Genomic DNA, 25,954 nt, shown 5'->3' with positions numbered 1-25,954 from the left:
CTCCTTCCCAAAATCTCTGTGGTTTTCAGTGAAAGGAGAACGTTCCCTTCCTTCTGCCCTGATTACACTGTGGATTGTGTGATGGGGTCTTTTGTTCAAAAACCAGCAAGTTAAGTTCAATGAAATCTTTGATCTACGTTGTGTTTGACTCACAAAGCAAATCTGGTTTTGCTGTTTATATGGTGTTATGTAAAATACTGAAACATGAGCAGAATGGGAATTCCTTTCTCTCTTGAGCTCCTTAACTTCTGTTGTCACAGTTATCTTGATTGGGATCAAGGCATGGCTTAATTGTTTCAGTATAAACTAACCTTTGGTGGAGTAGTGTAAAACTGGTCATGCTATGACCAGCCAGAGGTGCTCAGCTATACTGAGCCAATATTTAGGCCTCTGCTTTGGAATGTGTACCTTTAAAAACGGAATAGTTTTTTGGAGTTGTCCTAATCCATCTTATATGCATCAATGATTGAGCCTCAGGGTATTAATGGCTCACACTGGGAACCTGCTGGAAATTAGCCACAATTCATGTAAGGCAATTTTTCTAATGGTTATGCTATGTTGCCAATTTAAAACTGTTTTCAACATACCAAAATAACTAGGTTTTATATTAGGATAGTCTCCTGGCAGTTTTGTTGCTCTACATTGAAGGTGTTTGAATTAGCTTGGAGAGAAGCAAGTGCTAAATTCCCTGTACACTTTCTGTTAATTTCAGCAAGAAAAAAAATGCTGCTTCGTATGAAACTCTGTAGCACCAGAGTCATTGGTCAGGAACCCCTGGGAAATGTAGTTATGGGTTTTCCCAAGAAAAGAAAAAACATTCTTGTGCTGGTGCTTATTAGGAAGTTAGAACCAGATTTTATTTCCATATAGTAAATCAACAGACTAATAATAAAATCTCATATTCATTTCTTCCTTCCTCTGATTTAAAGAAAGAAAATTTTAAGGCTGTATATGGGTGGGTTAGTATGGAAAGAGGACATGAGAATGATAAAGACTTCTCATGCTGTGTGTTTGCTTCTAGGGGTGGCTTCTGGCATTGTTTTTGTTGCTTATTATAGGGGACTGCTTTTTTACTTTGCAGCCTAATTTGGATTGTAAGAGTCTTTGGAAGACTGAAGTATCCAATTAAGCATATTCAGAAGATGAAGCTAGATCTATGCAGTGGAATCACTCATTTCACTTTCACAATGTATTTATGGATGATTTTAAATTCCCTATATTCTTGCAATTTCATTTTCCAGGCAAGCTGTACTAAAACTCATCCCAGATTGACCCTTTGCTCTCTGAGAGAAAGGATTCTAGTTACCAGGCTGGCTGTTCTTGCATAGGTTTGTGTGGATATCCAGCTGTATTGCTGCAGTATTTGGGATGCTTTTGCTTCCTGTTACATGCTCAGACTGTCAGTGTTCTATTTTCTATAGACGTGTGGCTGAAAAAGGCACAGAACCTTCAAGAGGTAGAAAAGCCTCTTCTTAACCTCTTTACAATTTCTTACTAATGAACACTCTTTGTTTAGCAAATGAATCCCGGAGGACTGAGGAGTATACTGGATTTTACACTTGGCTTGTGCTCAGCCGGGTTCATCTGTCTTGTTGGGGCTAAGCATGGGCTGTGGGTGGTCTGCACATGTGAGAGGATCCTCATGTTCACCGACAAAAGCATGTTCTTTGACATATGTTTTGCTGTTAACTGTCACTTTTCTACACGTAAACATTTGGAACAAGTCTTTTTCTTGCACATAATCTTTACAATGTGAATCTCCAACTTACATGATCCTGATAAAGTCTTTCTGTATATTTAAGACATGACACACCATAAATTATGATGATGCTATCAGATTATATTTCCTGTGTATACTAGGTCCTAGATGGTATTTTTGCCTACAGTTTCTGATAGCAAATGTTCTACAAAAAAACAGGTCTTACTGTTACTACTTTAGTTAAAGACTTCCAAAAGTTACTCAAACTGAGAACATTATATTATTTCTTTAATGCAAGGAAAAATAGAAATATCTTACTTTCTCAGGTCTGGGTTGCAGTATAGAAATCCATGATTTTTTTCTTTTTGCGATAGTCCTACAGTATGGTTGTTAGGCACATCAGTGACTTGTAGTAGGATCTTCAGAAAGTGCCTGCATGTTTACTAGAGGGGACATTAATTAATGCTAAGTTACAGTGGAAATTAAGTCTGTGGGCTGCACCGCCACTGCTTGGTGGTTTTATAATGATTGACCTCATTGTAGTGAATACCCAAGCAGTTGTCCACTTCCCTTCAGAAGCATGGCTGAGTGCTGAGCAGCAGCACTAATTTCCAGTCTGTGTAGTTCTTGGGACTGCTTTTGCCTGCTCTCATTTACAGCCTATTGCTTTTCTAATAGTTCAAATGTTTGTTTGTCTCTTGACTCTGGGGATTTATGTTTTTTGATCATATTTTCCCCTTTCCTAGCCTCCCAGGTAATCCTTTGTGAGTGGGCTGTGTTAGAAAGCACAGGCTCATTAGCATCTTTATACTTTTCATGCTAACAAAGGAAGAGACTGGGTGCTGAGAAGGAGTATCTGGGCACTGCTCAGGGCTTTCTATATCAATGGAAAAACAGGAGGAGGAAGTAGCAGGCTACACCAGTGTCTTGTCTCTGTAAATCCTTTAGAGCCAGCACTTCTGCACAGATGGACTTCATTAAAAGTTAAAACATTTCCACACCAGGGATTTGTAAAGGAAAATGGATGCATTTTCCTTGGAGCTATTATTTTCATCTTAGTAAGTGTGCTGGAAAGCAATCCTCATAAGCCTTCTGCTTCTGGACTGATGGGTCTATCTGGCTGATGCTGCTGAGCTGGGAAGGGGCTGGAATCAGCCCTGGGAGCTGACTGCCTCCCGCTGCTGGAGGGTGGCCCAAAACATCCAGACCATCAGAGGGGCAAGAAAAGGGGGAAAGCAAGAGCAGGGAGCATGCCAGGGCAAGGTGGCTATCTGGACCATAGCAGGGACTTCGAAGGGAGCACAGTGGCATATTCCTACCCTGGCCCTTAACAATAAGCACATTTGCCAGTGCTGATCTGGATGTTACCATTACCACCATGAAGAAACAATCATCCTTTTGTGGTTCATGGTTACGTCTACCAGAGTATATTGTAACAATGATTAGATTTGGGACTTGATGCTGCTGCAGGGAGAAGGGAAGGGAATAGAAACATGGAAGATGTTATTGTTCTAATCCAGAGAGTTTGCTGTCTAATTTAGCAGCAAAAGATCCAAGATGTTGATTCAAGACATTTAAGAGTAGAAAGCAGATTGGACCTAGCATGGGAAAAAAAAGGTGGTGTCATTTTTTCATGCTCACTGAGAGTATAGTGTAATTGCACTGATTCACCTCTGCTGTGGAGTTTTTAGGAGCACATTTTGCTTTTCATTTGCCTACAGCTTCTGGGACATCTACGCCAAGAGAAGAATTTTCAGCCACAAGTCTTGTCCTACTAAATGCCTGTGAAGGTGGTGGCCTGTGTGGTGCACCCCACAATAGATGCACTGTTATTTTCCTTTTTCCCTATATGAAGGGGTTTTTTACCCTTTCCTGTCTCTACACGTGAAGCAGATGAGTAGGAAGAGTGTGTGTAAGAGTACACTGTGGAGTTCACTGCAAGTGTTCCCCAGTGCTGCTTACAGCAGTGAGCAATGCCAGTGCTATTAGAATAGCACTTACAGGAGCCCTGGCTGCATACTTGGCATCAAATGAGAAATCTGCTGCCCAGTTTTCTCTTTTTAAGTGCTGCTTTTCAGGCCTTTAAGGCACATCCTAGTGGGGCAAGTGCAGTGAGTTCTCTAGCCCAAAGTGCTACACATACCGTAGAGAAGGAGCTGCACAGCTACTTGGGAAAAAAAAAGGCCATTTAAAACTGAATTATCTGCTTTGTCCCCAAATTGCGAACTAGTAAATCAGACTGCAGTAAATAGAAATGGTATTACTGCAAAAACCTGTGCTTTCTTGATCTGCTTTTAGAAAGGCCAGGCTAGTATTTCATTTGGCAGTAGGGAACCCTCCTTGGAGTCTGAAATTTTATTTGCCAAATTTCACCAAGGAGCCATCACCCAAAATGAAATTCGGATTGCTGCTCTGTCCCTAGCAGCAATTCCCTGGCCTCTGCAGGGTTTTACCCTGGAGAACTTGGCAGTAGCTTAGGCTCAGACACAGAGGGAGCTCACTGAAATGGCTACTTGTGGCTGTATGATACTTACTGCAGCAGGGACCTTGTGTAAATAATAATAATTCTGAATGACTGACACGGGCCTGGAGCAAGAAGACTTGACGCCTTTAAAAAGAACATTTTCTGCTTATGTAATATTAAAGCAGCTAAAATAGCAACAGCAGTCAAAGCTCAAGGCTATTGCCAGGAGAAGAGTAGAAGCTGAGGACAGTGGTTGAACAGTCAGCAACCAAAACTGGAGATGCCTGAAAAATGGCTAAATAACAAGGGAATATGTTTGTTTACAGCCCAGCTGTATGCACACTTCTGGCAGTGTGCTCTTTTAAACCTGCCTCTCCTCAGACTTGATGAGGGTGACAGTACTTGACCAGAGAGGGGCAGTGCCACTGCTTGAGGGCCTGGCAGTGATCACAGGCAAGCCGAGACTGGAGAGACTTGTGAGGGAGATGTCTGGATGACAGGAAACACGATCCAGCGGATGAGTCAGACTGGATGACCCTGCCTGCTGCTCTGCACAGATGTGTGCCCTGGACCATCAGAAGAAGCAAAGGCAGGCTGTGGTAGAGCTGCAGAGCAGAGCCCTCAGCAGCTGCTCCATGGCCAAGGAGCCTGCAGCTCTGAAGGGCCACGATGTCCCTGTGTCCCTGCACAGTCCTGACCTCGGGATAACGCTGCAGTGCAGCAGAGATCAGCCACACTGCTGAGGGAAGGGCACTCCTGTTTATGGCATTTCAGTACTTTTAATTTCGTTTCCTCTGCCCCGGTGCTTCTCCAGGCTGGAGCTGTGGCGGTGCTGCTGTGACCCACGTCAGAGCAGCTGTGGTGTGGCAGGTGCACTTGGCTGGCTGGGCCAGCACAGCTGGGGCTGTGCCACACGTGACACTGGCACTGTGCCTCGTGCTGCTGTCAGCTTCAGAGCCAGGGAAGTACATGGAGGCTTCTGACAAGTTTTCTCCTCCCCAAATAATACTGCGAATATTTTTGTCATATCTTCTCCTGGCAAGGAAGTGTGTTCACCATCAGTGTGTTTCTATGAGCATTCTGCTATGCTGTAATACTACTGATGATTGTGGTTTAATAAATATTAGTCCTTTGTCCTTCAGCTAGCACATTCCATCTAAAGATTCCACTGTGCTTTATAGAACTCAACTAAATAAGCTTAACAATTTTGTTCCTTGCAAAGTCCTTTGATGGTTCAAAGTGCATTGCAAGGCTCAGGTATTATTATTTGTAAAATGACCTTTGTGGAAAATAGGAGGACAGAGACTGGTGGCTCAGTGTAAGATAATGCAACACAGAAATGTACTTGAAAACCTCTTTCCCCCTCCTCCCCACATGACCTGCACAGACATCTGTGGAACAATTAGGCCTGCGTATCTGTGCCAACTAAATGTCCATTTCCTCCCCTTCCATATTCACTTGCACAAAGGACTAAGAAATAGGTCTCTGGTGCTCTGAGATTTTCTGCTCATAATTGAATTCATGCATGCATGTGTGTGCACTATGAATGGGGAAAGGATGGTTGGGCACCCTGAGCACCCTGTCTGTCTCTCTAGGATGGAATATACTCATCACTGTGGCATGAGAGCATTGTTCATTGGATATAATGGATGGTTGTCTTATTCTCATGTAATCTGGCGTAAAAGAGACAATCTGTCCTTTTGTTTCTCTACACCACTAAAAGCTGTAAAGGATAAAATTTGATTTATGTGGAATCCTTGAGACACAAGATGTGCTTTTGGAGATAAGCAGGAACAGGTTCATCCCCCTCTGGGTTTTTGTTAACCTCTTTTGGATTCCAAAGTGTATGGGTTGGCCTTAATATTAGTGGCTTGCATAGCACCAGAGGGTTTTCACACAGAACAGATTCTGACAGTTCCCACTAGAATTGCAATACCAGTTGGGATAATGAACTTTCTTGATGATTTCAGGAAAGTATTAGCTTCTCACTTTGAAAAGCTTTGGAAATGTGTCCCTTTGTTTGAGCTAGTGATCCAAACTCTTGGACCTGTGCATTCGTATTCTGGCCACAGCCCCCTGCCTTGTTTCAGGTCCCTAATGACCAAAGACTGTTCAAAAGCAGAGTCCCCCATAAATCCAAATTCATTCTTTCTGCAGCAGTCTGCTGTGGTTGGAGTATTGCTGCTGCTGCACAGACAAGCACATCTGTGGCAGACTAAAAGCCAAACTCAGTCGGCATAGGAATTTCTGCCTGCAGATCATGAGAGCCATCTGACAGTCAAGACTGGCAGACATGTGTCTGATATGGCCTTGCTCTTTGCTGTTTCAGCTTGGATCTCAAATGGAGCCCTGGTTTTACCTTCTAGAGTTTGCTATCCTCTGATGGCTTCTCTGCTGGGACTTGACTTGCACTTAGACTGGCAGGTTCAGCTTAGCTGCCAGGCAGCTCAGGTTCGTGAGGACGCAGTAGTGTGCCTAGTGAGCCGTGGTGTTCTGCACAGGGGATACTCTGGGTAACCCCAGGCTTAAATCCTCTGCCTCTGTCCCTGCATGGTGGGGAGGCAGATGTTATTTACCATCACCGCTCAGTCATTTGTTCTGTAAAAAAGCAGAGAAGCCATTGAGAAAACATGCTTTTTACCCTAGGAGTGACATGGATAGAGAACTGGAGATAAGAGATCATGTGAATGGAACCTGTAAGGAGATGAAACTTTCAATTTACCATTTATCAGGTTTATCTCAGATAAAGCAGCAGCTGTTTAAGCCTTAACTAAGGGAAGAGCAGTGAGAACATTTCTGCCCTTTTGCTTTACAGCTGTTCCAAAATAACCTGCTACTGGTTTTTATTGCTTATAAACCACTAATATAAAATGAGATTAAGAGATAATCCAGCAATTAATGACAAATAGCAGGTCCTAAACTTGTTCGTGTTTGACAAACCAGAAAGTTACCTGTTTGAATTAATGTGTTTCACATGTGTCTCCTCACCTTTCCAGCTCTAATCTGAAGTGTCAACACCTGTGGAAAGCCGCTGCTGGAGCCTACTCCTGTCCATGTCCACTGATGCACTATGATCCCTGCCAGATTGCCCAAAACAAAAGCTGTTGGCTGTCCCCCAGCTGGACAGCACCCCTCACTTTGCCCCCCAGCAGGCCAAGTGGCACCAAAGTGAGTCGCCTTGGTCTGGCCAGGGTCTTACAGTCCCTCCCAAGGAGAGGGGTTAGCTCTGGGGGCTTCAGCAGCAAGGACAGGTATTCCTGTAGCTGTTCCAGCATCCCTCAGTCTTCACACCCTTCACCAGCCTCTTGCCCTTCAGTCTCACAGTCCCAGTGGGTTGATCCACGCTGGCAGCACTTGGAGTTTGTGTTGCCCTATTGCAATGTTAGTGCTGCTTTCCAGAAATGCAGCCTTCCACAAGCACACCTTGTTTGCCAGAAGCACTGTCCTTCCTGAGCAAGGGCAGGAAACAAATCCTCCCAGCTGGGAAGAGCTGAGCAGGAGGCAGGAGCCCCTCATTACCTGCTGAAGCCATGCAGATGTGATACGCTCCATTAGATTAGGAAATAAAGTGCTGGCTTGGGAGCAGCAATAAGGAGGTTCCCTCCCATCACAGGGTCTCACAGGATCAAATGAGCCTTATGCTAAGGTTTTGTAGAGCAAGAGGTAAATCCCTTTCCTAAAGCAGGATGGAGGAAACCTGGACTTTAAGCTTAGGACTGTTTTAAAGATGTCTTGATGGGGCTCCTTGCTGGATGTGGACCTCATGGGCCAGTTAAGCTCTGAGTTGGCTGGTTCAAGTTCCCTGTTATCAGTTCAATTGAAAAAATGTAAAGAAGTGTTTTGCTGTTCTCCAGCAAGCTCCACTACACTCCATAGGCCACTGTGGTAGCTGTTATTGGTAGCTTGTTGCCTTGCCTGTACTGTGTCAGTGTTGGTTAAAATCCTGTCCTCTGATTGCTGGAAATGGCTTACTGTACTGTTGCACTGTATAATGCCACATGCTGTTCTCTAATTTACAGTGTTTCTGCTGGAAAGCAAATTCCTTCCCCCACCTTCTCCTTCCCCCATCAAAAATGTGACTCATAAGCAATCTTTAACTATCAGATCCATTTGTGTATTCTCTCAGCGAGGGTTCGATTACAGCTGGTATGCCACAGATCTGTAGCTGCAGTGAGGTCACTCCTGCTAGAGAAATAAGATCTCCTTTGTCTGTAAGGAAAATGCAACTAACCTTCTGCTGTCTCTCCCGCAGGAACAAAAACTGGGACCTGCTCAATTCTCTGGGTGTTTTTGTCCTTCTGGTTTCTTGTCCATCTCTCACTCGCAGCACAATGTACCAATAAGGCTCTCAAAACTGAGCCCAGCTGAGACTGCGCATGTCTGTCACTTGCCTAATACCTCTCTGCTGCATTTAGCTCTTTGTTTGGAGAGGGGGAACAGCTCTTCATGGTTGAAGATTTTTTGGTTCACCACTCGGAGCATTTCTTTCACACTTTATAAAATTCGGGATTTACATATACGTTCTTCCCAGTGTGTGGTCAATGGGTTTAAAGTGCCTTTGCCATCATCTCTGTAGCTGGAGTGGGTGTATGGGAGCACATGTGTGATGTCTGGAGTCCTTTGCTCTGTGTGTGTGTGAGTGTTCTGCACATGTAAACATGTCTGTGTGTCCAGCATCTGGCCCAGAGCGGGGCCATCCCTGAAGCACCCTCCGTGTGGGCATGTGTGGGATGTGCAGTCCCCTCTGCCCTGCGGCCAGGAGTGGTCAGTGGGTCAGGGAGGCAGAGGGGCCAGCCCCGCTCTGGGCCAGAGCAGTGTGAGTGTGGCCTCTCTTGTCCCTGCCGTGGAGTGGTGTGTGCATGGTGGGAAGTCATGGCTGACCGCTGTAGTCTTGTCTTGTCGTTTCAGTGGTGTGCGGACAGATGAAGCTTGGCCTGTTTTTACTCTCTGTGTTTTTCCTTGTCTTTTTTTATTCCCTCCTCATCTTCATCGCACTCTGCCATCAAACAAAACAAACTTTCATCTCTCAGATCAGCGAGAAGGTTGGTCCTTTTCACTTCTTATCCATCTACAGTACGCCACGTCAGATGGGACTTTTCCAGTAGGGAGAGGAGAGCCATCCCCAAAAGGGGAGGGGGCCCCGCAGACTGGCTCCTTTCCAGGCACAGCCACAGTGTGCCTGGTGAAATCTGCTTACTGTTTGCTGTGACTCTGGTGATGGCATTGATACTTTGCTTGCATGCCTTTGTTGCTTGAGATTTAAAGTGTGCAGAATGTATTTTGCATGCAAATACCAGCCAGGGCAGTTTTGTCAAAGGCAGGGTAGGAAGAAGTGCATGCTGCTCTCTGTGGGGTCCTTCTCTAACCCTTTAGTCGTGCTAGGTGCAAATGTAAATCCTCTAAACTGGAGAGCAAGAACAGAGTTTGGAAGCAGAGATCAGGATGATCAGTCCCTTCACAAGCTGCTAGAGAGTGTGGGTTCCTTAATTCCTCCTGAAGCTTTAAAAGTTTTAGCTTTCTCTAGAGGCAAAAAGCTTACTTTGATCTCAGCTGGAGGAGATCCCAGCATGCTGCCCTCCTTTGCCACAAGACAGCAGGGGCAGCTGGCTGAGATCCAGATCCCTTGTGCTAATGCAACTTCCCTGCTCCTCAGCAGTCCCTGCACTGGGGTAGCCCATTTTCCATGCTCTGTCCGTGCTCAGACAAGAGCCCTTTGCACAAGCAGGTCTGCCTCTCCTTCCTTCTCTGGGGCTGGGTCTTCCTCCTGCAGGCAGGAGAGCTGGGAGCTCTGGAAGTGGCCCCAGCCATACCCAAGGTGGCTCAGGGAGGCCCATGGTGACATGCACAGGAGCTTGTAGCCACTCCGCAAAACCTGGCTGGTGCTTTGCTCGGCTCTGTCCTGCTGCTCTCAGAGAGCCAGAGGTGAATAAAGGACAGTAGTGAAAGGCAACTCCAGCCTCTAAATTAAATCTAGCTCCAGACCTAGCTCAAGGCACTCATGATATCGTGCTGAGGAAAGCTGGTGTTTCTGGCAGAAGTCTGGATTTAGTTTCCAGACATGATTCCTTCACTGAACAGTTTCTATGGGGGTCTGTCCTTCCTCACCCACTGAAGGTAAGGGATGCTCACACTGCTCCTCAGGTGGCATGGGGAAGAGACCCTGGCTTGTGTCACACAAGCTATCAGGCAGCTGGATGAATTGTCTTAGGATCATCACTGGAACAAGTTTTAACAAATTGTCATAGCAGCTGTTTCAGTACACTGAGTTCGATCCCATTTCTGTCCCTGGAACATGCTCTCATTTAGATTGTACTGAGGAACAGGACCTTTGTTGTTTACCTTCTAAAAATAGATTTTGTGGAGGATAAAATTACCTCAGCACAAGACAATGGTGAAAAATGAGAACAAGGAAGAAAAGAGAGGAAATCAAAGCCAAGGCCCAAAGCCTTCCATATTTCAGTGAATTCGAGGCACTGCTGTGATGGTTGAGACACCTCTAGAGACTAAGCCTTTAACAGGGCACTTAAATGTTTTAGCCACATAGTTTAGCTGAAGGGAGGCAGCTGAGAATGGGTGTAAGGCAGCAGGAATGAAGAATTTCTCATTTTTTGTGTCAACCCTTCCTTCCCACTCCACCAAAAATACCTACATACACAAATATTTAATGTGAAGCCAGAAATTAGTTTCTAAATATTCCATTGGGGTTTGCCATGCTTATAATTTGTTTGGCACTGATAATTACATCGTACATTTTTCCAGCTTTACTTAAAACTGTGTACTGCTAACCCATGCATTTAATTATTGCTCTGTGACTGCTACAAGGTTATTTATTAACAAGTTATTTTATCTTGATACAGTGGATCTTTTCTCTTATTCCCCTCCTTAATGTTGTGTTATTTTCATCAGAGAAATTTCTGAGAGCAAATGCAAATTGCAGAGCTCCACAATCTTGCTCTCCCTTACTTTGCTATTAGTATGTCAGTATGCTGAATGCTGATGTGTCTCCAGTGCTGCACCACTGTAATGATATATCCTCTTTTATATGTGGTTGTCAGCACAAATAATTAGACCTAAAAGTTATAGCTGAAATATAATCCAAAAATGGCAAGGCCCTGTTTTGGAAATTGTCTATAAAATGTCAGCACTCAAGGATACATTGGGAGCATAAATAGTACAGCATTGTTTGAGCACAAGATTAGACTGTAAATGCATTTTTTCTGGTTCCAATTTTTTCTCTCCCTCTGTTGGTTCTGTCAATAGGTTGTGAGACTTCAGCGACTACCTTTCCGTTTGAAGTCCTTTTGTAAAATGATAGCACTGGGGAGAGATGAAAGGTGTCTGCAGATGAGTAAACCTTGCAGACCAGTGATCATATTTGAGGATAGCTCCTAAATTCACTCCTTCCTGATTTAGAGGATGTGGTTCCTGAGGAAGGCAAGAGTTTTGGCAGGTGACCGGTCTGGCGAGGGCAAGAACGCACCCTGTTCACCAGGGATCCTTCAGCTTGCCTGGCTCGAGTAATGAAGCTGGACAGTCTCACACTCTCAGAGATGTGCCCCTGCACTGCACCCTGATGCTCATCCCAGCTGGGAGGTTAGAGCAGAGCCCCCTGACCTTGCCTGGTCTGTGCTGGGACTGGGGAGTAGCAGCAGACCAGGCAGTCCTAGTTCTCCTTCTGAGCAAAAGGGACTTCTGGCTGCTGTTCCCTCATGCAGAGGACAAGCAAAGAGGAGAGAATGTCAGGTCAGTGGTGCAGGATCTGAGCAGCTGGAATTGCCTCAGAGAGGAGCAGAGAAGCTTGCAGAGCACAAGCATAGCTCCATCACCATGGGGCAGCATCCTGGAGCATGCAGGAAGGGGAAAGATGAGGCCCAGAATTAGAGCCAGGTAGGCATGGTGCAAAGGAAACTCTGAAGCAGGAGCAGGCAAATAGAGGTGCCTGGATCTCTGCAAACCAGAGGGAGGGGTGTTAGCATTGTCATCTGCTAAGCTGTACTGTGGCCAAGGGACCCAGCAGGAAAATTTGGAATTTGGTTTCCCCCTTCCCTAGCAGCGCTGCACGACTTTGGAAGCCTGGGTAGTCCTCCTGGCACTTTGTGTTTCTGGCAGAGCCTCACTGGATCCAGCAGTGTCTCAGCACATGAGAGGGACTAACAACAGCAGCCTGAGAGCCCTGAGCTTAGAGCCTACAGCTTTTGCAGCCAGGGAGGAGGGTGTCCCTGGTTCTCCAAAGGGGTAACTTCACCCTGGGAGGGAACCTGAGACGTGTGGAAACAGCCACTCCGTGCTGAAAGGAGCCAGGCAATCGATTGAAGCTCTTTGCTCTCAAGGCAAGGAATGTGCATGTTAGTGCATGCTGAATTATTAACATTTCTCAAGCTTTGTGGCTCTAGTGTTGCCTGCTCCCCTCCTTCCCCCCAGCAGTCTCCCCTGTGAGTGGGGAGCCAGACTCCACACTGTCTTTTCTCCCGGTCCTGTGAGATCCAGGGCATGGGCTCAGGTTGCACTGCACTCACTGCTCCGAGTTTCACTTCACTTCACTTCCTAAGGAATGCTCTCAGTGGGGACATATGCAGAATAGTGGACTAGCACAGAGCCCTTATGATGCCTGTTCTCAGGATGAATTATAATGAATCTCATTTTTGACAGTCTGCAGGTTTAGTTAAACCCCTGAATTATAGTATTGTCCGTTGAAATAATTTTAATATTCACAGTAGTTTTCCCTGCTGTTCTTGCAAAACCTCTGAACCACCTTCTTCTGATCCTTATCCAAAAAGAAGATTAAAAAAATTATTGCAAATTCTAGTCAAGAAAATTGTAATTAAAAGGGAAATTTCATTGCTGCAAAAAAATTATGAAAACAAAATTTTCTGGAGCACTTAAGGTAGAATCATGGACTTGTATAACCCTTGTGATTTGACTTGTAAATTGGACAGAAATTCCAAGAATGCTGCGTTTTGAGGAGTTACACTGATTTAAATTATTACCAGACTCTTATGCTAGAAAAGCTAGCAACTTAAATTGCTAGTTTGAGCCAGAGGAATGTGTTGATGGTGCTCTGCAAGCTGCTGTGAGAGCTGTGCCAGCTCTTGCTAATGTTAACTGACAGCATCTCCTCTTCTCCCTCCATACTGACTGGGACAAGAAGCTGCCAATTATCCCCCAAGAGGATGGGAGGCTGATGGAGCCCGTCCCTTCCTTTGCATATACTCCTGACAGAGCACTGTCTGGGCCAGATCTCTTACTGAAGGCACTGCCTCCTCCCACCTCTCATGTAGAGAGCTGACCCCTACACAGGGCATCCATTTTTAGCAGCTGGGTGCCTTGGGCACTGCTGCTCTCTGGTGCAGAGCAGCGAGCCCCTCTCAGCAGCTCTGCCTGTGTGCAGATGAGGGGGAGATGGCTCAGCCATTCTGGGTTGCAGGAATGCACCACAGAAGCCTGTTTAAGCACTCCTCTGTTGCCACGCTGGAGAGCTGAGGCTCCGCACAACTTCCTGCATCTACAGGCTGTGGTGTGCGGGAGGCACAGCCCGTGGTGAGGCTGGTGATGGGGGTATTATACTGTTTGATCCACAGGAGAGTTTTTCTTGCTATTCATCCCTTTTCTAAGCACAGGAATGCACCAATCACCTTTGCTGCTCCTTTGTGTGTGGCACAGGGGGGAGTGACTTTCCATCACCCTGCAGAGTGCTGCTGCCAGGCCCTGAGCCCCAGTGAAGTGCCTGTCCCCACCCTGCAGGGGAGCAGGTGATGTCAGCTGCTGACATCTCGGAGATTCAGCACAGCCACCACAGGTCCAGCCTCTGCAGGACACATCAAGGGTGACACAGCGCCGATGGGACTCGCACAGCCCCAGGAGCACCCTGAAAGCAGGCGCTTGACATGGGGACAGTGTGGGGTGCGGGGGAGTCTGCGGCAGGCTGTGCTGCCTCCGGTCTCACAGGGCTGGAAGTGAAAATCTGTTTGTGCATGCTGGGCTCTGACCTTTCTGCATGGCCTTGTGCCCTCCAGTTTATTGTCTTCCCAGGCCCCTTATGTGAGTACTTGTGTGCCTTCCCTCTCCCTGTCCTGCCCTTCCGCCACTGTCTGTCTGACTTTGTAGTGGCCTCTGGTGCCTGCTAGCCTGTTTGCCCTGTGCATGCGTGTGAGTGCTCTGTGCACACCTATGGCATTATCCTCAAAGTTTGCTCTTTTTTTTTGTTTTGTTACAGCTTGGGTGGGTGGGTTTGGTCCTTTGGCGGGTACAGAATTTGAGCAGCTTCTACCTGGAATAATTTGACGCCATGTTGATTGGAAAATAAACCTGACTCTTAATGAGTGGTGCTGGGATGCTTTGGTTGGAAATACATGCCATCATGTTAAACCATTGCCATGTCCATCAGGTTAAGTCTGTATTCTCATGACTGCATAGCATTTGAGTACACTTTCAGTTCTGTCTCATTTGGGGAGCACTGCCCCTTTGGTCAGGTAACACTTCACTGGTGATTGCTCGTGTAGGTATTGATTTGAGATTTAATAATTGATTAAAAGAAGCATCCAGCAAGACTTTGGATTTATATTCTCAAAAAAAAAAAAAAAAAAAAAGGCAAAGGAAGTTATCCTTAAGTTATCCTTACCCTGGTTGGTAAGGAGCTAATGAGCCCTGTTTTGTCACTGAGACGATGTGTAGTACACACACGATGTTGACAGTATTGTTTAATTTATCACAAAGTCTTAGCTCTGTTGTACATGTAAGTGTGGGGGTTTCTGTGTTGAGTCTATTTCTGCTATCCTGATGGTTTGGGGATGAATCATCAAAGGGAGCACTAGTGAAATTTGATTTGGGTAGAGCCAGCTTGGCAAGCGGAGCTGACACCTCAGCGGCTCTCGGGGCTGTCAGCAGCTTTGCTGTCCACGGAGATGCCGCGGTGGAGGAGCCAGGCCAGCAGAGCTGTGAGTGCTCAGGCCCCTGTCACCCATGGGGCTGGCCACACCCGTGACCTGTTGTGATCTGGCCCTGCTCAGGCTCCTGCCCCGTTCCCAGCGCTGCAGCAGTCGCTGCCCCACCAGCCCAATGCACGGATGGAGGAGCGCAGTCGGCAGGGAGAGGCTCCTCGCAGCCGGTCAGCCGTGACCCCGGCCGCTGCTCGGGGGCTGCTTTTCCAGTGGAGGAGGCTAGAGGAGAGCAGAGCTGCTGGCCAAGACACATCCAAGCAGTTTCCCTTTTTAACTACAGGCTGAAATGAGCTTGCCCAGAGGAGACAAAGATTTACTGAGCACAGTTTCTCTACCCTTGCTTAAATAGGCCCATAACACTAACCCTGAAGAAGGGACCTCATTTCTCAGTGTCATTTTCCTGACAGAAATGCATATGGCAGGCAGCTTTAGAGCTTTATTGTAGCTGAGAGTTGCTTACAAATAAGTCTTGAATGAAATACCCAGCAAGGGATTGATATGAAGAGAAGCTGTGCAATGCAATAAGGAGGAATACATCTCCCAAAGAGCTGCCACAAAGGTGGGAAAGGTTCTGCCAGCCCAGCTCTCTTCTGTCAAAATGGATATGATCTCACATCTGTCAGGATTAGTTCTCTCCTGCCCAGCAAGGTGATCTCTTCAGGCCCTGACAATGTCATGCAGCTCTGGTGACTATTTTCTGAGCCAAGGTAGAACCTGAGTTACATTTTGAAAGGAATTATATTTTATTTAGCAGCACACGTGTGCTAATTCAAAAAGATCCCTTCTGCTGCCCCTGCCCAAACCCTGTGAGGTTTAGGGAATGGGCTGCTTTGCTCCAGAGCTAATAAATTGAGCAGGTGATTCCGTTTTGCAGAGCTTCAGCAGGCCCTGCGCGAAGTGTGTGACTGGCATTTGTGCATGCTCTCTAATTAGAAGGATGTAATTTACATGGAGGAATGTTTCATGTTAGTAATGTGATTTCAAAAGGCTGTGTTTGGAGGGAACGGATTGAGCCATCTCTTAATGAGTTCTGCTAATAAGATGCCAGTGGCTAAGGAAGGATAGCAAAGTGTGTGCAATTTGGCAAAGTAGTGAACAGCTTTTGCACTTCATTTTATCTGTCCTGAGGGATAGACAGGCAAAAATGTTGACTGCCCCTCATGTCCCCCCACAGTGCAGCTGAGTACTCTCTGCTGGTTCTGTGACCCTACTAGCTGTCTCCTCCTTGTTTCAGTGCGGCGTGTTGCTCCTCGATTCTCTATCCCTCCGAGCAACCACGAGGTGATGCCTGGGGGGAGCGTGAACCTCACGTGCGTGGCAGTGGGTGCTCCAATGCCCTATGTGAAGTGGATGGCTGGTGTGGAGGAGCTGACCAAAGAAGATGAGATGCCCGTCGGTAGGAATGTCCTGGAGCTGAATAACATCATGCAGTCTGCCAACTACACCTGCGTGGCCATCTCTTCCCTTGGCATGATCGAAGCCACAGCCCAGATCACTGTCAAAGGTAAGGAACTATTACTTGCCGCACTCCTATTGGGTTTCAACAATGTAGCCCTTTGCCAAAGTTTCTTGGCTGCAGCCAGTTGACTGCTCTCTTCTGTGACTTTTCCAGTTTGCAAGGGAGGCTCCCAAACCTGCAACTTTGTTTTTTCCTGCCCTCAGTATGATGAGATGTTCCTCTGAAGGTGATTTTCTCTCTCCCTGCAAGTGGCATGGTAGACAAGCTTGTGTCAGGCCAGGTCCTTGTAATGCCATGAGAGAACCTCACTGAGTCTGTGTTGGTCTCAGCAGTGTCTGGCTTGTTCAGGGCATCAGCAGGATCAGCTCTGCGCAGTGGTGGGCCATGCGTGTCTTGGGGCAGGGTCTGTGGATGTCTGCAGTCAGAGAGCTGTTCACACAGATGTCCTCTTGCAGTAAGGGTGAGACAAGAAGGTTAATCCCTGCAATGTGAAGTGTCCATGAGGCTCAACAGAATGAGCATCCTCCCTCCCTGCAGGGAGGAGCTATATGAGTTCATTTGAAATTGGTTACATAATCCTCTGTAAATGTCTTCCCATACTGCTCAGCTCCTTTCCCTTTCTTTTTCTTGTGTTGCTGTCCTTCAGCTGTACTTTCTGCTGACGTTTCACAAGTAGCTTGGCTCCAAAGAGGATATTGTTGCCCATTGCTGACCACAGGGTAGCCCACCCACTAACAGGAGGCTGAAGGTGTCCTGCCTTTCCCGTCTGGGGCCTATCAGAGCCACAGTATCTGTTTCCTTCTCTGCTTGCAGTTGATTTGTAGCTCAGATTACCGCATATATGTCATCTTCTGAGTCTGTATGTTCTTGCAGGCCCCCTCCTGCACTAAGGCCACCTTTAGCACAGAGTTCCTGCTTGAACAAATGGGAGAATTGAGTGTTAGCCCTCTCTGACCTGGAGATAACAGGAAATTCTCTGGGCTAGTCAGAGGATGCTTTTAACCTTAGCTGCACCCAGTTCCCTTTGCTCACAGCACCTGCTCATCAGTACCTTTTTCAGCCTCTCATACAGAGCACAGTGGTTTCCTTGCTATAGTAGATACACGAGAGCGTGTGGGGAAAAAGGGGCATGGTGGGATGGTGCTTTGGTCTTGGGGGGAAGAGGTGGGAGCTTCACCATTGCCCTGATGGTTTGCAGCATTTACCTCTTCATAGCTGGGGTGCCTTTGCCGCGCTCCCTCACTGGTTGACATGATGCCCCAGGACAGGGAGCAGTTTGCTCAGCTTGTTTTGCCCTTCACCTTCCTCCTTGTGTCCTTGTCTGCTTTTTCTAGACCTTCACTCTGGATATCTTACTGCCTCTCTCCCAGACTCCTTCACTCAGTGTTGCTTCTCTTGTGCTTGCTGGCAAGCAGAGCATTTTCAGTGCAGACAGGAGAAGCAAGATTACACAGAACTGATTGCACTTAAGTGTGTTGAAAGTACCAGACTTGCCCTTGCTCACATGGAGGCTGCACACCCAACAGCTGTCAGGAGTCAAACTTGTAGCTCTTCAAAAGAAAAGGAGTTTCATCTGTTCTTGAAAGCCTGAGGAAGGCTGCCAGTTTCTAGGACGCTGTAAGAAATACGTTTCTTCAGGCCATAATAGTTTGCAGGTTGGGTTTGCCCTGAGTCCTCCATGGGTAGTGGTGGGGTGTCCAACTGTGGGTTGTGTGCCCTCCCCTCCCATGCCAGTTCAGCCCTGATGATCTCAGTATTCGTGTTGTGGTAGCGCTGGAGTAGGCATTCTCTCTGGTACTCAGAGCAGGCATGCCATGTGCTAAGGAGCTTGCCTTCCTCAGCTGAACCATGTGAAAACTAGAAACCTGATGGCTTTTCCAAAGAATGAAGTTCTTTAGTATCTTAATTTGGGTTGAGCATTTTTCCTAGTTCCTTGTCAAGCACGGCTGCATTACAAGTCACTAATTACTTTAGAGTGGTTTGTAGGAGGTTTAAACTTACTGTAGACTTTAATTCAGTCATTGTACTAAAGTATTTGTGTACTCTGCAAATCTCTCACACACAATCATTCTTTTGCTTTGTTCTTGTGGTAAAATGGTAAATCTGGAAATGTGCGTTTGCAGTAGTTGCGTTCTCATTGACACTTCAGAGGTATCATTGTCAGAGTTCTTGTGTAACAATTTACTGTCTGGTTGCAGTTTGACACACCACCCAGTGAAATAGTGGATATGAAAGTTGGTAATTTCTCTGGCTGTATCTCTCCTGCATGTACTGTAATACTTACAAAGCCTTGCCCCATCAACCCTTCTAACAGCATTTTCCATGAACTACCTTTGGCCTAAGATACTGCCTCTCTGGAAGCAAGAGCATAACTCCAGATTATTTTGGTGCTCTGATTGCTTTACTGTGTAAATCAGCTGTGCACCTGGCTTCTGGGGCCAGCCCAGCCCAGCAAGCATCTTCCCACTGCCGGGTGAACCCCCATGACAGAAACATTCCTGCATCCCCGTTGAATTACTTTTATTTAGCCTGCTGCTGGTAAGTGCGTCAAGCACATCTAATAACATGATTGCTCTGTTTATCCTTCCATTAAGAACCACTTCAAGCAATATATGGTAATATAAAAATGCATGTTATAGAGTATGAAATGATTTCTGCCTTTTAAAGAAGAATGTTAATGGGAGGTGGCAGCTCCATTTTTATCCCCGTGCACATTGCAAGGTTTGAGCTGACTGAATTATTTAAATCACACCTCTCTGCCTTCCAATTGCAGCACTGCCAAAACCTCCAACAGAGCCATTAGTGACTGAAACAACAGCTACCAGCGTGACCCTCACCTGGGATTCAGGCAACTCTGACCCCATTTCATATTACGTCATCCAGTACAAGCCCAAGTCCCTGGAGGGCCAGTTCCAGGAGGTGGATGGTGTGGCAACAACCCGCTACAGCATAGGTGGGCTCAGCCCCTTTTCAGAGTACGAGTTCCGGGTCATTGCAGTCAACAACATCGGCAGGGGTCCCCCCAGTGACCTGGTCGAGGCCCGGACAGGAGAGCAAGCTCCTTCAAGTCCACCCCTCAAAGTGCAGGCACGGATGCTGAGTGCCAGCACCATGCTGGTCCAGTGGGAGCAGCCGGAGGAGCCCAATGGACAGATCCGAGGGTACCGCGTGTACTACACCACCGACCCGCACCTGCCTTTGAGCATGTGGCAGAAGCACAACACTGACGACAGCCACCTCACCACCGTGGGCAGCCTCATCACAGGCACCACCTACAGCATCCGCGTCCTGGCCTTCACTTCGGTGGGCGACGGGCCCCCCTCGGACTTCATCCAGGTCAAAACTCAGCAAGGGGGTACGTATGGAGTGGGGCAGGGGGCTCCGTGGCCATCCCAGCGCCGCACGGCTCAGCTGAGTGTCTGACCTGCACCAGGCATCGCAGCTGCACTCGGTGCTCAAACGATTGCATGTCAGAGAGAGTGGGGGGGGCATTCCCACCCCACAGCCGTCGGATTTATGCTGTGAGATTGTCCTGAGGAGCTGGTATCAATCTCCTCGGTACAAGTAACAGCCCACAGTTTTGTCTGAGATACAGTGGCTCAAAATGTGACACAGAGTCCTGGACATGGATGTCGGCACATGTGTAACTGTTGGACCCTTCTGGGGTCTGAGTACCCGTGTGGAAGGAAGCATCTGGGATGCAGTGAGGGTCTGGAAGTGAGCACGATCCCCATAGTCACCCACCTGAGTGACAGAGCTGCTTGCTTGTGGTCTGAGTTGTTTTAAATGCACAGTACAGGAGAGAAGCAATGTTCTGGCAGAAATGAAGGAGGTTCCTCGCAAAGTGAAATGCTGACTTTGCCAAGTCATGCAACTCTTCTCGCCTCTTCTGGTACTAACCATGTGTTTGTTCCCCAGTTCCTGCCCAGCCAGCTGACTTCCAGGCAGAAGCAGAGTCTGATACCCGCATCCTGTTGACATGGCTGCCTGCCTCTCAGGAACGCATTACTAAATATGAGCTGCTGTACTGGGAAGGGGAGGATGGCACTCAGGTGAGGATCCTGCCTGGCAGCTCTTGGGGCTGGACATGGCAATTTATCAGCTTGGGAAGGGTGTGTGCTCAAGCCAGGGTGGTAACAGAACTGTTTTCTTTGTGTTTCTTCTGCCTCAGTGGTGTGCAGTAGGAACGTGGCATTCTGGTTTCTGTGTAAGTGACTTCAACAGTTCTTGTTCATGCTAGCAAAGTAACTAGTGACTCATTTGGGACTGGAAAGGCTCAGAATGCTGTGACAGCATCCCTGAGGCATGCTTACTGCTGGTGCCTGTGAACAGTCACACTTCTGGTCAAGTCTGAAATGGCCTCCAACATGTGTCTCTGGCCCCAGGACTGGTTAGATGTAAAAAGCAGATTGAAGGTGGCCTAGAGAGAGCCCTTCCACATTTACTGCAGGTCCCTAAAGGAAGTCTAGTTCAAGATACATCAAAGGTAGTGCTGACTTCAAGACAGCATAGCAAGAATTGTGCCATGACACCATCACAGTGTCCCATGGTCTTCTCCCTCTCCTCTTATTATAGTGGCATGAGAGCTGCCAAAAGTAAGTGCCTTTCAGGTGAAGTGTCAACAAATCAAGCACTTTTCCAGCAGTGTTTTGGTGCATTAGAGATCCTGACTGCTACAGGGCAAGGGCTTTACTCTGTTTCACAGACAGTATACTGTCTATTGGGAGAAAACAAACTTGTGTGTCCTGTGCCCCTTGTCTGAGCTTGTATAGCTGGACCCAGCATTCCCACAAAGCTCTCAGGCCAGTGAGTGCAGTCTGGACACCAGACAGTGTAGCCTGGCTCTGGCAGAGGTCTGCTTTCCTGCAGAGTCCTGGTGTATTGCCCAGGAAGCTCCGTGCTTTGGAGTCCTGCAGGATTGCAGGCAGGTTTGGCTGCGTGCTGTGACTTTTTGTGGGTCCAGAATGGTTGCACACCAGCTCTTCTGTGTCCTCCAACTACCCCAAATAATCTATTTCCTTTTTTTTGGCAGCAAAAGGTGGAGTTTGACCCAACCTCCTCATATGCCGTGGAAGGTCTCAAACCAGACACATTGTATAAGTTCCGTCTGGGCGCCCGATCAGAGCTGGGGGTAGGAGTTTACACCCCCACGGTGGAAGCCAGAACTGCCCAATCCAGTAAGTGCCTGACGTTCAACACTGCTGGAGACAAAGCAAAAGTGGTCCATTTTCCATCTCCTGGGCCCAGAGAAGCCCAGTGCCTCTGCACTTGTGGGTTTGCAGGGATGCCGGCATGCAGTTTGCTAAAGGGAGTAACGGGGAAAGTCAGCTGGGGTTTGGATCAGGGCTCTGTGGGTGCACCCAAGGGGTAAGTTGTTTCTTTGTGTCCCTTTGATCATACTGTCTTTCCCTAAGGGTAGATTCATAAAAACTGATGGAGGAGTAAAACAGGCTGGGAAATTGCTTTGGAGAGATTAATTTGAGTGGGTCTGTGCATCTCTATGAATTTACTCCCATGCAGGCATGCTGTCTGGACAGGCAGCATATGGGTATTTGGCTCTAAATGTGACTGTCTCCAAACCATTGGATTTTCACCCCTTCACTCCCCATTCCAGCTGCCTTGCTTACACAGGAGTCCATCCCTGGCCCATACAGTTGATTGCAAGGTGAGGCATCCTGTGAGGCCAGGTGTGCCTGTGGCTGTCAGGCAGCTGGAAGAGTCATTTTGGGGAAGTGGCTGTTTGCCAGGGTTGTGTGGGCAAGTGAGGCTGCTGTTTCTGGGACTGCAGTGCTAGGGGAAACCAGAGCAAGCTGCAGTTGAGTTAATAGAGAGGCTCAATAATGAGGTGACCCAGGCAATATCACTTTCATCCTGGCTCTGCCCTGTGTGATCACAGAGCGGGAGTTTGCACTGCTCTGATTGGCAGCTCAAAGTGCTGCGCATAAGCAGATTAGGGCTATCAAAGGGCCCTGCGATAAGCTCGTTTTCACTAACGATTTTTGGGCTTGCCATTATGCAAAGGGCATTAAAAGGGGGAAAAAAGACATTTCTGTTAGCACCGTCTGTCTGGGATTTACTGCTCTGTGGAGTGAGCAGTTGGCACAGGCAGCCAGCCTTCCCTGCAGGGAGGGCAGCAGTATGCACAGCAACCAGGAGTGTGAGATGGCCATTAGAAAGGGAGCTCTGGCAGGGAAGAGCATCTCTGCTCACTTTTAGAATGACCTTCTCTTTGAGGAAAACTCAGCTTCATTAACATACCAGTCCCAGGCATTCCTCCACCTCGTTAATTGAGCTAATGATGTCTTAGAGCTGCACAATAGGCAGGTATGAAAATGGAGAAAGGTTCAGATCATGCGGTTATAAATATTTGAACACTGAGAGCAAATTCTGAATATGGGGATTTGTATACCTGTTTCAGATAGCTTTTGTATTGATAGCAAAGGTTGAAGTAATTCTCTTGCCATGTAAATTAATTCCATCAGTAGATGCTCTTATCCTTGAACACACTTAATCAGAGACAGCTCCATGCATAAATGAGTCCTTCAGAGTCTCACAACAGTCCAAGTAAGAGAAACGTTTGCTTCATGGACTCATCAAGGCAGACTCTTATCATGACCTCCTCTACCTATTGTCTGCTCACAAGGTATCTTACACCGCTCTGATTTTAAGGTTGTCACTTCAGTGGCCAGTGGTGCAGAAGCTGACTGGTTCTGGCTTCTGTTTAGTCAGAGAAATGCGCATAGGCTGGATGAGATTTGGCATTTAGCCACAGGAGTGCCTTGGTTTGACCAGTGAAGCCCTCCTCACACTGAAGGACCTAAGAATCTTTAGACTGACCCAAGAAGTGACCTGGGTCTTGGTTTACAGGCCCCTACTTGAAAAGATTTCTGACATCACTCTATTCTATGACAAAAGCCATTGGCAGTTGCTGAGCTATTCAGTGAGGGTGACAAACCACTGTCTGAACAGTCCCAATGCAGGATAGAGCCTTGAGTACTGGGGGACTCAAAACCAAGTAGGTCTTTGAGAAAGGTGTGCTTTACCTTGGCAGAAGTTGTGTGCACAGTGCACAAATTCTAGGCAGAAATCCTTTGGTCTTTACTTGGCAACACCTTGTATTAGATGGTTCAATTGGTCCCCTCTGGTCTTAGAATTTACTAAACTAGAAACACTACAGCTCCTAGCTTCAAATTAGTCTCCTTCCTGCGCTTTTCCATCTGGTTACCCTGAGAAAGGCTGTTAGATCATGAAGCTTGACACGTTCAGGTGGGACACAAACTGCAGGAGCAGTCAGATTCCTGCTTTCGAAAAAGCCTCTCTTCAGTCTCTATTCCTGTCCCTGACACACCAGTCACGGGGAAGGTAGGAGGCCCATGAGCACTAATGACTCACTAATGGGTTGGAGAAGGATGCTGGTCTTGCTTTTCTTGTGGCACCCCTGCTCAGGAGTAGTGGGCATGCTTGTGTGGAAAGGCCAGAGGGAGGCAATGCCCTTTTGAACCCTTCAGTAGCACAGCTGAGACCTCATCTCCTGAGCAGGCAGCTGCTTTCTAGGTTGTCTTTCCTGCTAAGCTGCTCACTTAGTTGCTGGGCACCCTGCAAACAGTACAAGCAGTGCTGCTTTGAGGGCCTGAAGAGCACGGGGGAGTTTTCCAGGAGTCTGGAGTGCCTCAGGCAAGAGGAATGATGCAAGAGAGAAGCATCAGCTCTGTGCCCATTAGGCTTTGGCATTAAAATGCTGTTCTCCCTTGAAATACTAAGGTGGGTCCTAAGTCTGCCTTTTCCCTAGCCTGAGGAGCAGGTGGGTTGGATGGTGCACAGAGTTGCTGTGGGGCGTCGGGGGAGGCTGTCGTGAGTAGCCTGGAGGCAGCAGAGGTTTGCACAGTGTGTGTGGGTACATCTGCATGTGTGGGTGCATGCCGGCCACCCAGTCTGCTCTTTGCTGGCCCCAGGAGGGACACTTCAACTCCTTGTGCATTTTAAGTTGATCCTGCTCATGTTACCAAGTTTTATTTTGCTTTCTTTAAGTGTTAATCTGAGCTTTTGACTTGCACATCATGTATGTGACTCTTACCCAGTCAACAGCCAACTTTTGACTTGCCCACACTGCCATCCAAAGCTACCCTTGGAGAATGAGCTCACTGCTGCATGCCAAGGGGAGCTGTGGGGGTTCTGTCAAAGCACATCTCTTCTGTGAAGGGCAGACAGTGACAAAGGAGAGGTTTGCCAAGCCCCTTGTGTCTCAACTGTCCTGTCTGAGGAATGCCACCAGGCACTTTGTCTACATTATGCCCTCCATTGTAGGTGTTGCTTTGGTGCTGTATCTTCCTACTCTCTTCCCTGCCACTTCTCTGCTGATTAACCAAAAAAGTGTGAGGATTCACTTTTTTACCCCTGCTTCCTTTTCTCTATACCAGATGGCAGGGCTGATCCTGTGCTGCCTCCCTCACACAGGCAACTGTCTGCTTCCACACATTGCTTTGACTTCTCTTTCCTCCAATGTAGCTCCCACAGCAGCAGCTTGACTGCTCAGGCATCGTCTCTTGCAGCTCCATCACTCTCCTCCATCTTTCATCTCTCCAGGCATGTGAGCCCAAGCATCAGGAATGTTCCCTGCTCTCTGAGCACAGGAGTGGACATTAAAAGTTACATGCATTCTGCAGCTGTTTCTGCGAGCAAGTGGGCCTTGTTCCCAGCAAGGAGAGGTCACCGGTGGCATTGGGGGGTCCTGCTGCCCTCTGCTTTCCCAGATCTTCTGCCACTGCCAACCTGTGCCCAGCAAAGCTAAGGCACCATTGCTGAGTGCTGGAATTACCTGAGGTCCTTGCTGCCATGTGGAGTGATGTAGGTTGTGTTCACCCGTGAGCAGACAGGGTTGTTCCTGTGCCCCTGCAAGGCTGGCTCTGCTGCGCTGGTGGCTGCAAGGACTGAAGCTTGGGGAAGGGCAGCAGTCTTCTTTCAGACATTTCTATATTTCTGGATGCAGTGAAGAATGGAAGCTGCCTTTCACCTGCCATGGCAAAGCAAGATACTTTGTACTCCATTATTGATTGGCCAAGCAGCTTTCCAGTCTTAGAGCAGCAGTGTGCATTTTTTCTTTTTGTGATGACAGCCTGCCCCCTCTGCTTAGGGCTGTTTCCTTCTGGATGAGCACCCAGGGATGGAACCATCTCCCTTGTTCCTTCCCTGACTGTGTGGGCTCCTTTCCTTCTCCAGATTTCCCCTCTTGCCTTCTGTGCAGGCATGCTGTCTGCAGCATCCCAGGGCAGTGAGGCCAAATGACAGGGGGTTGATGCTGCCGTGAGAGGGCTCCCATGCTGCCAGCGCCCTGGTGCAACCAGACAGCAGTTCTGCAAGGCTAGAGAAGGGAATGAACCAGACAGATGTCCTAAAGA

At 47.6% G+C, this 25,954-nt stretch overlaps 1 protein-coding gene across 7 annotated transcripts in view; it reads left to right on the top strand.

The window, feature by feature from the left end:
- The window catches only part of PTPRF (protein tyrosine phosphatase receptor type F), a 375,952-nt gene that overhangs the window by 285,503 nt on the left and 64,495 nt on the right, over positions 1-25,954 (top strand). For all 7 annotated transcript variants that reach the window (XM_059854008.1, XM_059854014.1, XM_059854010.1 and 4 more), the window contains 4 exons: positions 16,335-16,604; positions 19,333-19,914; positions 20,478-20,611; positions 21,592-21,736. In XM_059854008.1, coding sequence (XP_059709991.1) covers positions 16,335-16,604; positions 19,333-19,914; positions 20,478-20,611; positions 21,592-21,736 — 1,131 coding nt within the window. The remainder of the gene's footprint in view (positions 1-16,334; positions 16,605-19,332; positions 19,915-20,477; positions 20,612-21,591; positions 21,737-25,954) is intronic.

This window comes from Haemorhous mexicanus, chromosome 9, assembly GCF_027477595.1.
Source record: "Haemorhous mexicanus isolate bHaeMex1 chromosome 9, bHaeMex1.pri, whole genome shotgun sequence".
Taxonomy (NCBI): Eukaryota; Metazoa; Chordata; class Aves; order Passeriformes; family Fringillidae; genus Haemorhous; species Haemorhous mexicanus.
This window is presented reverse-complemented; position numbering and strand designations above follow the sequence as displayed.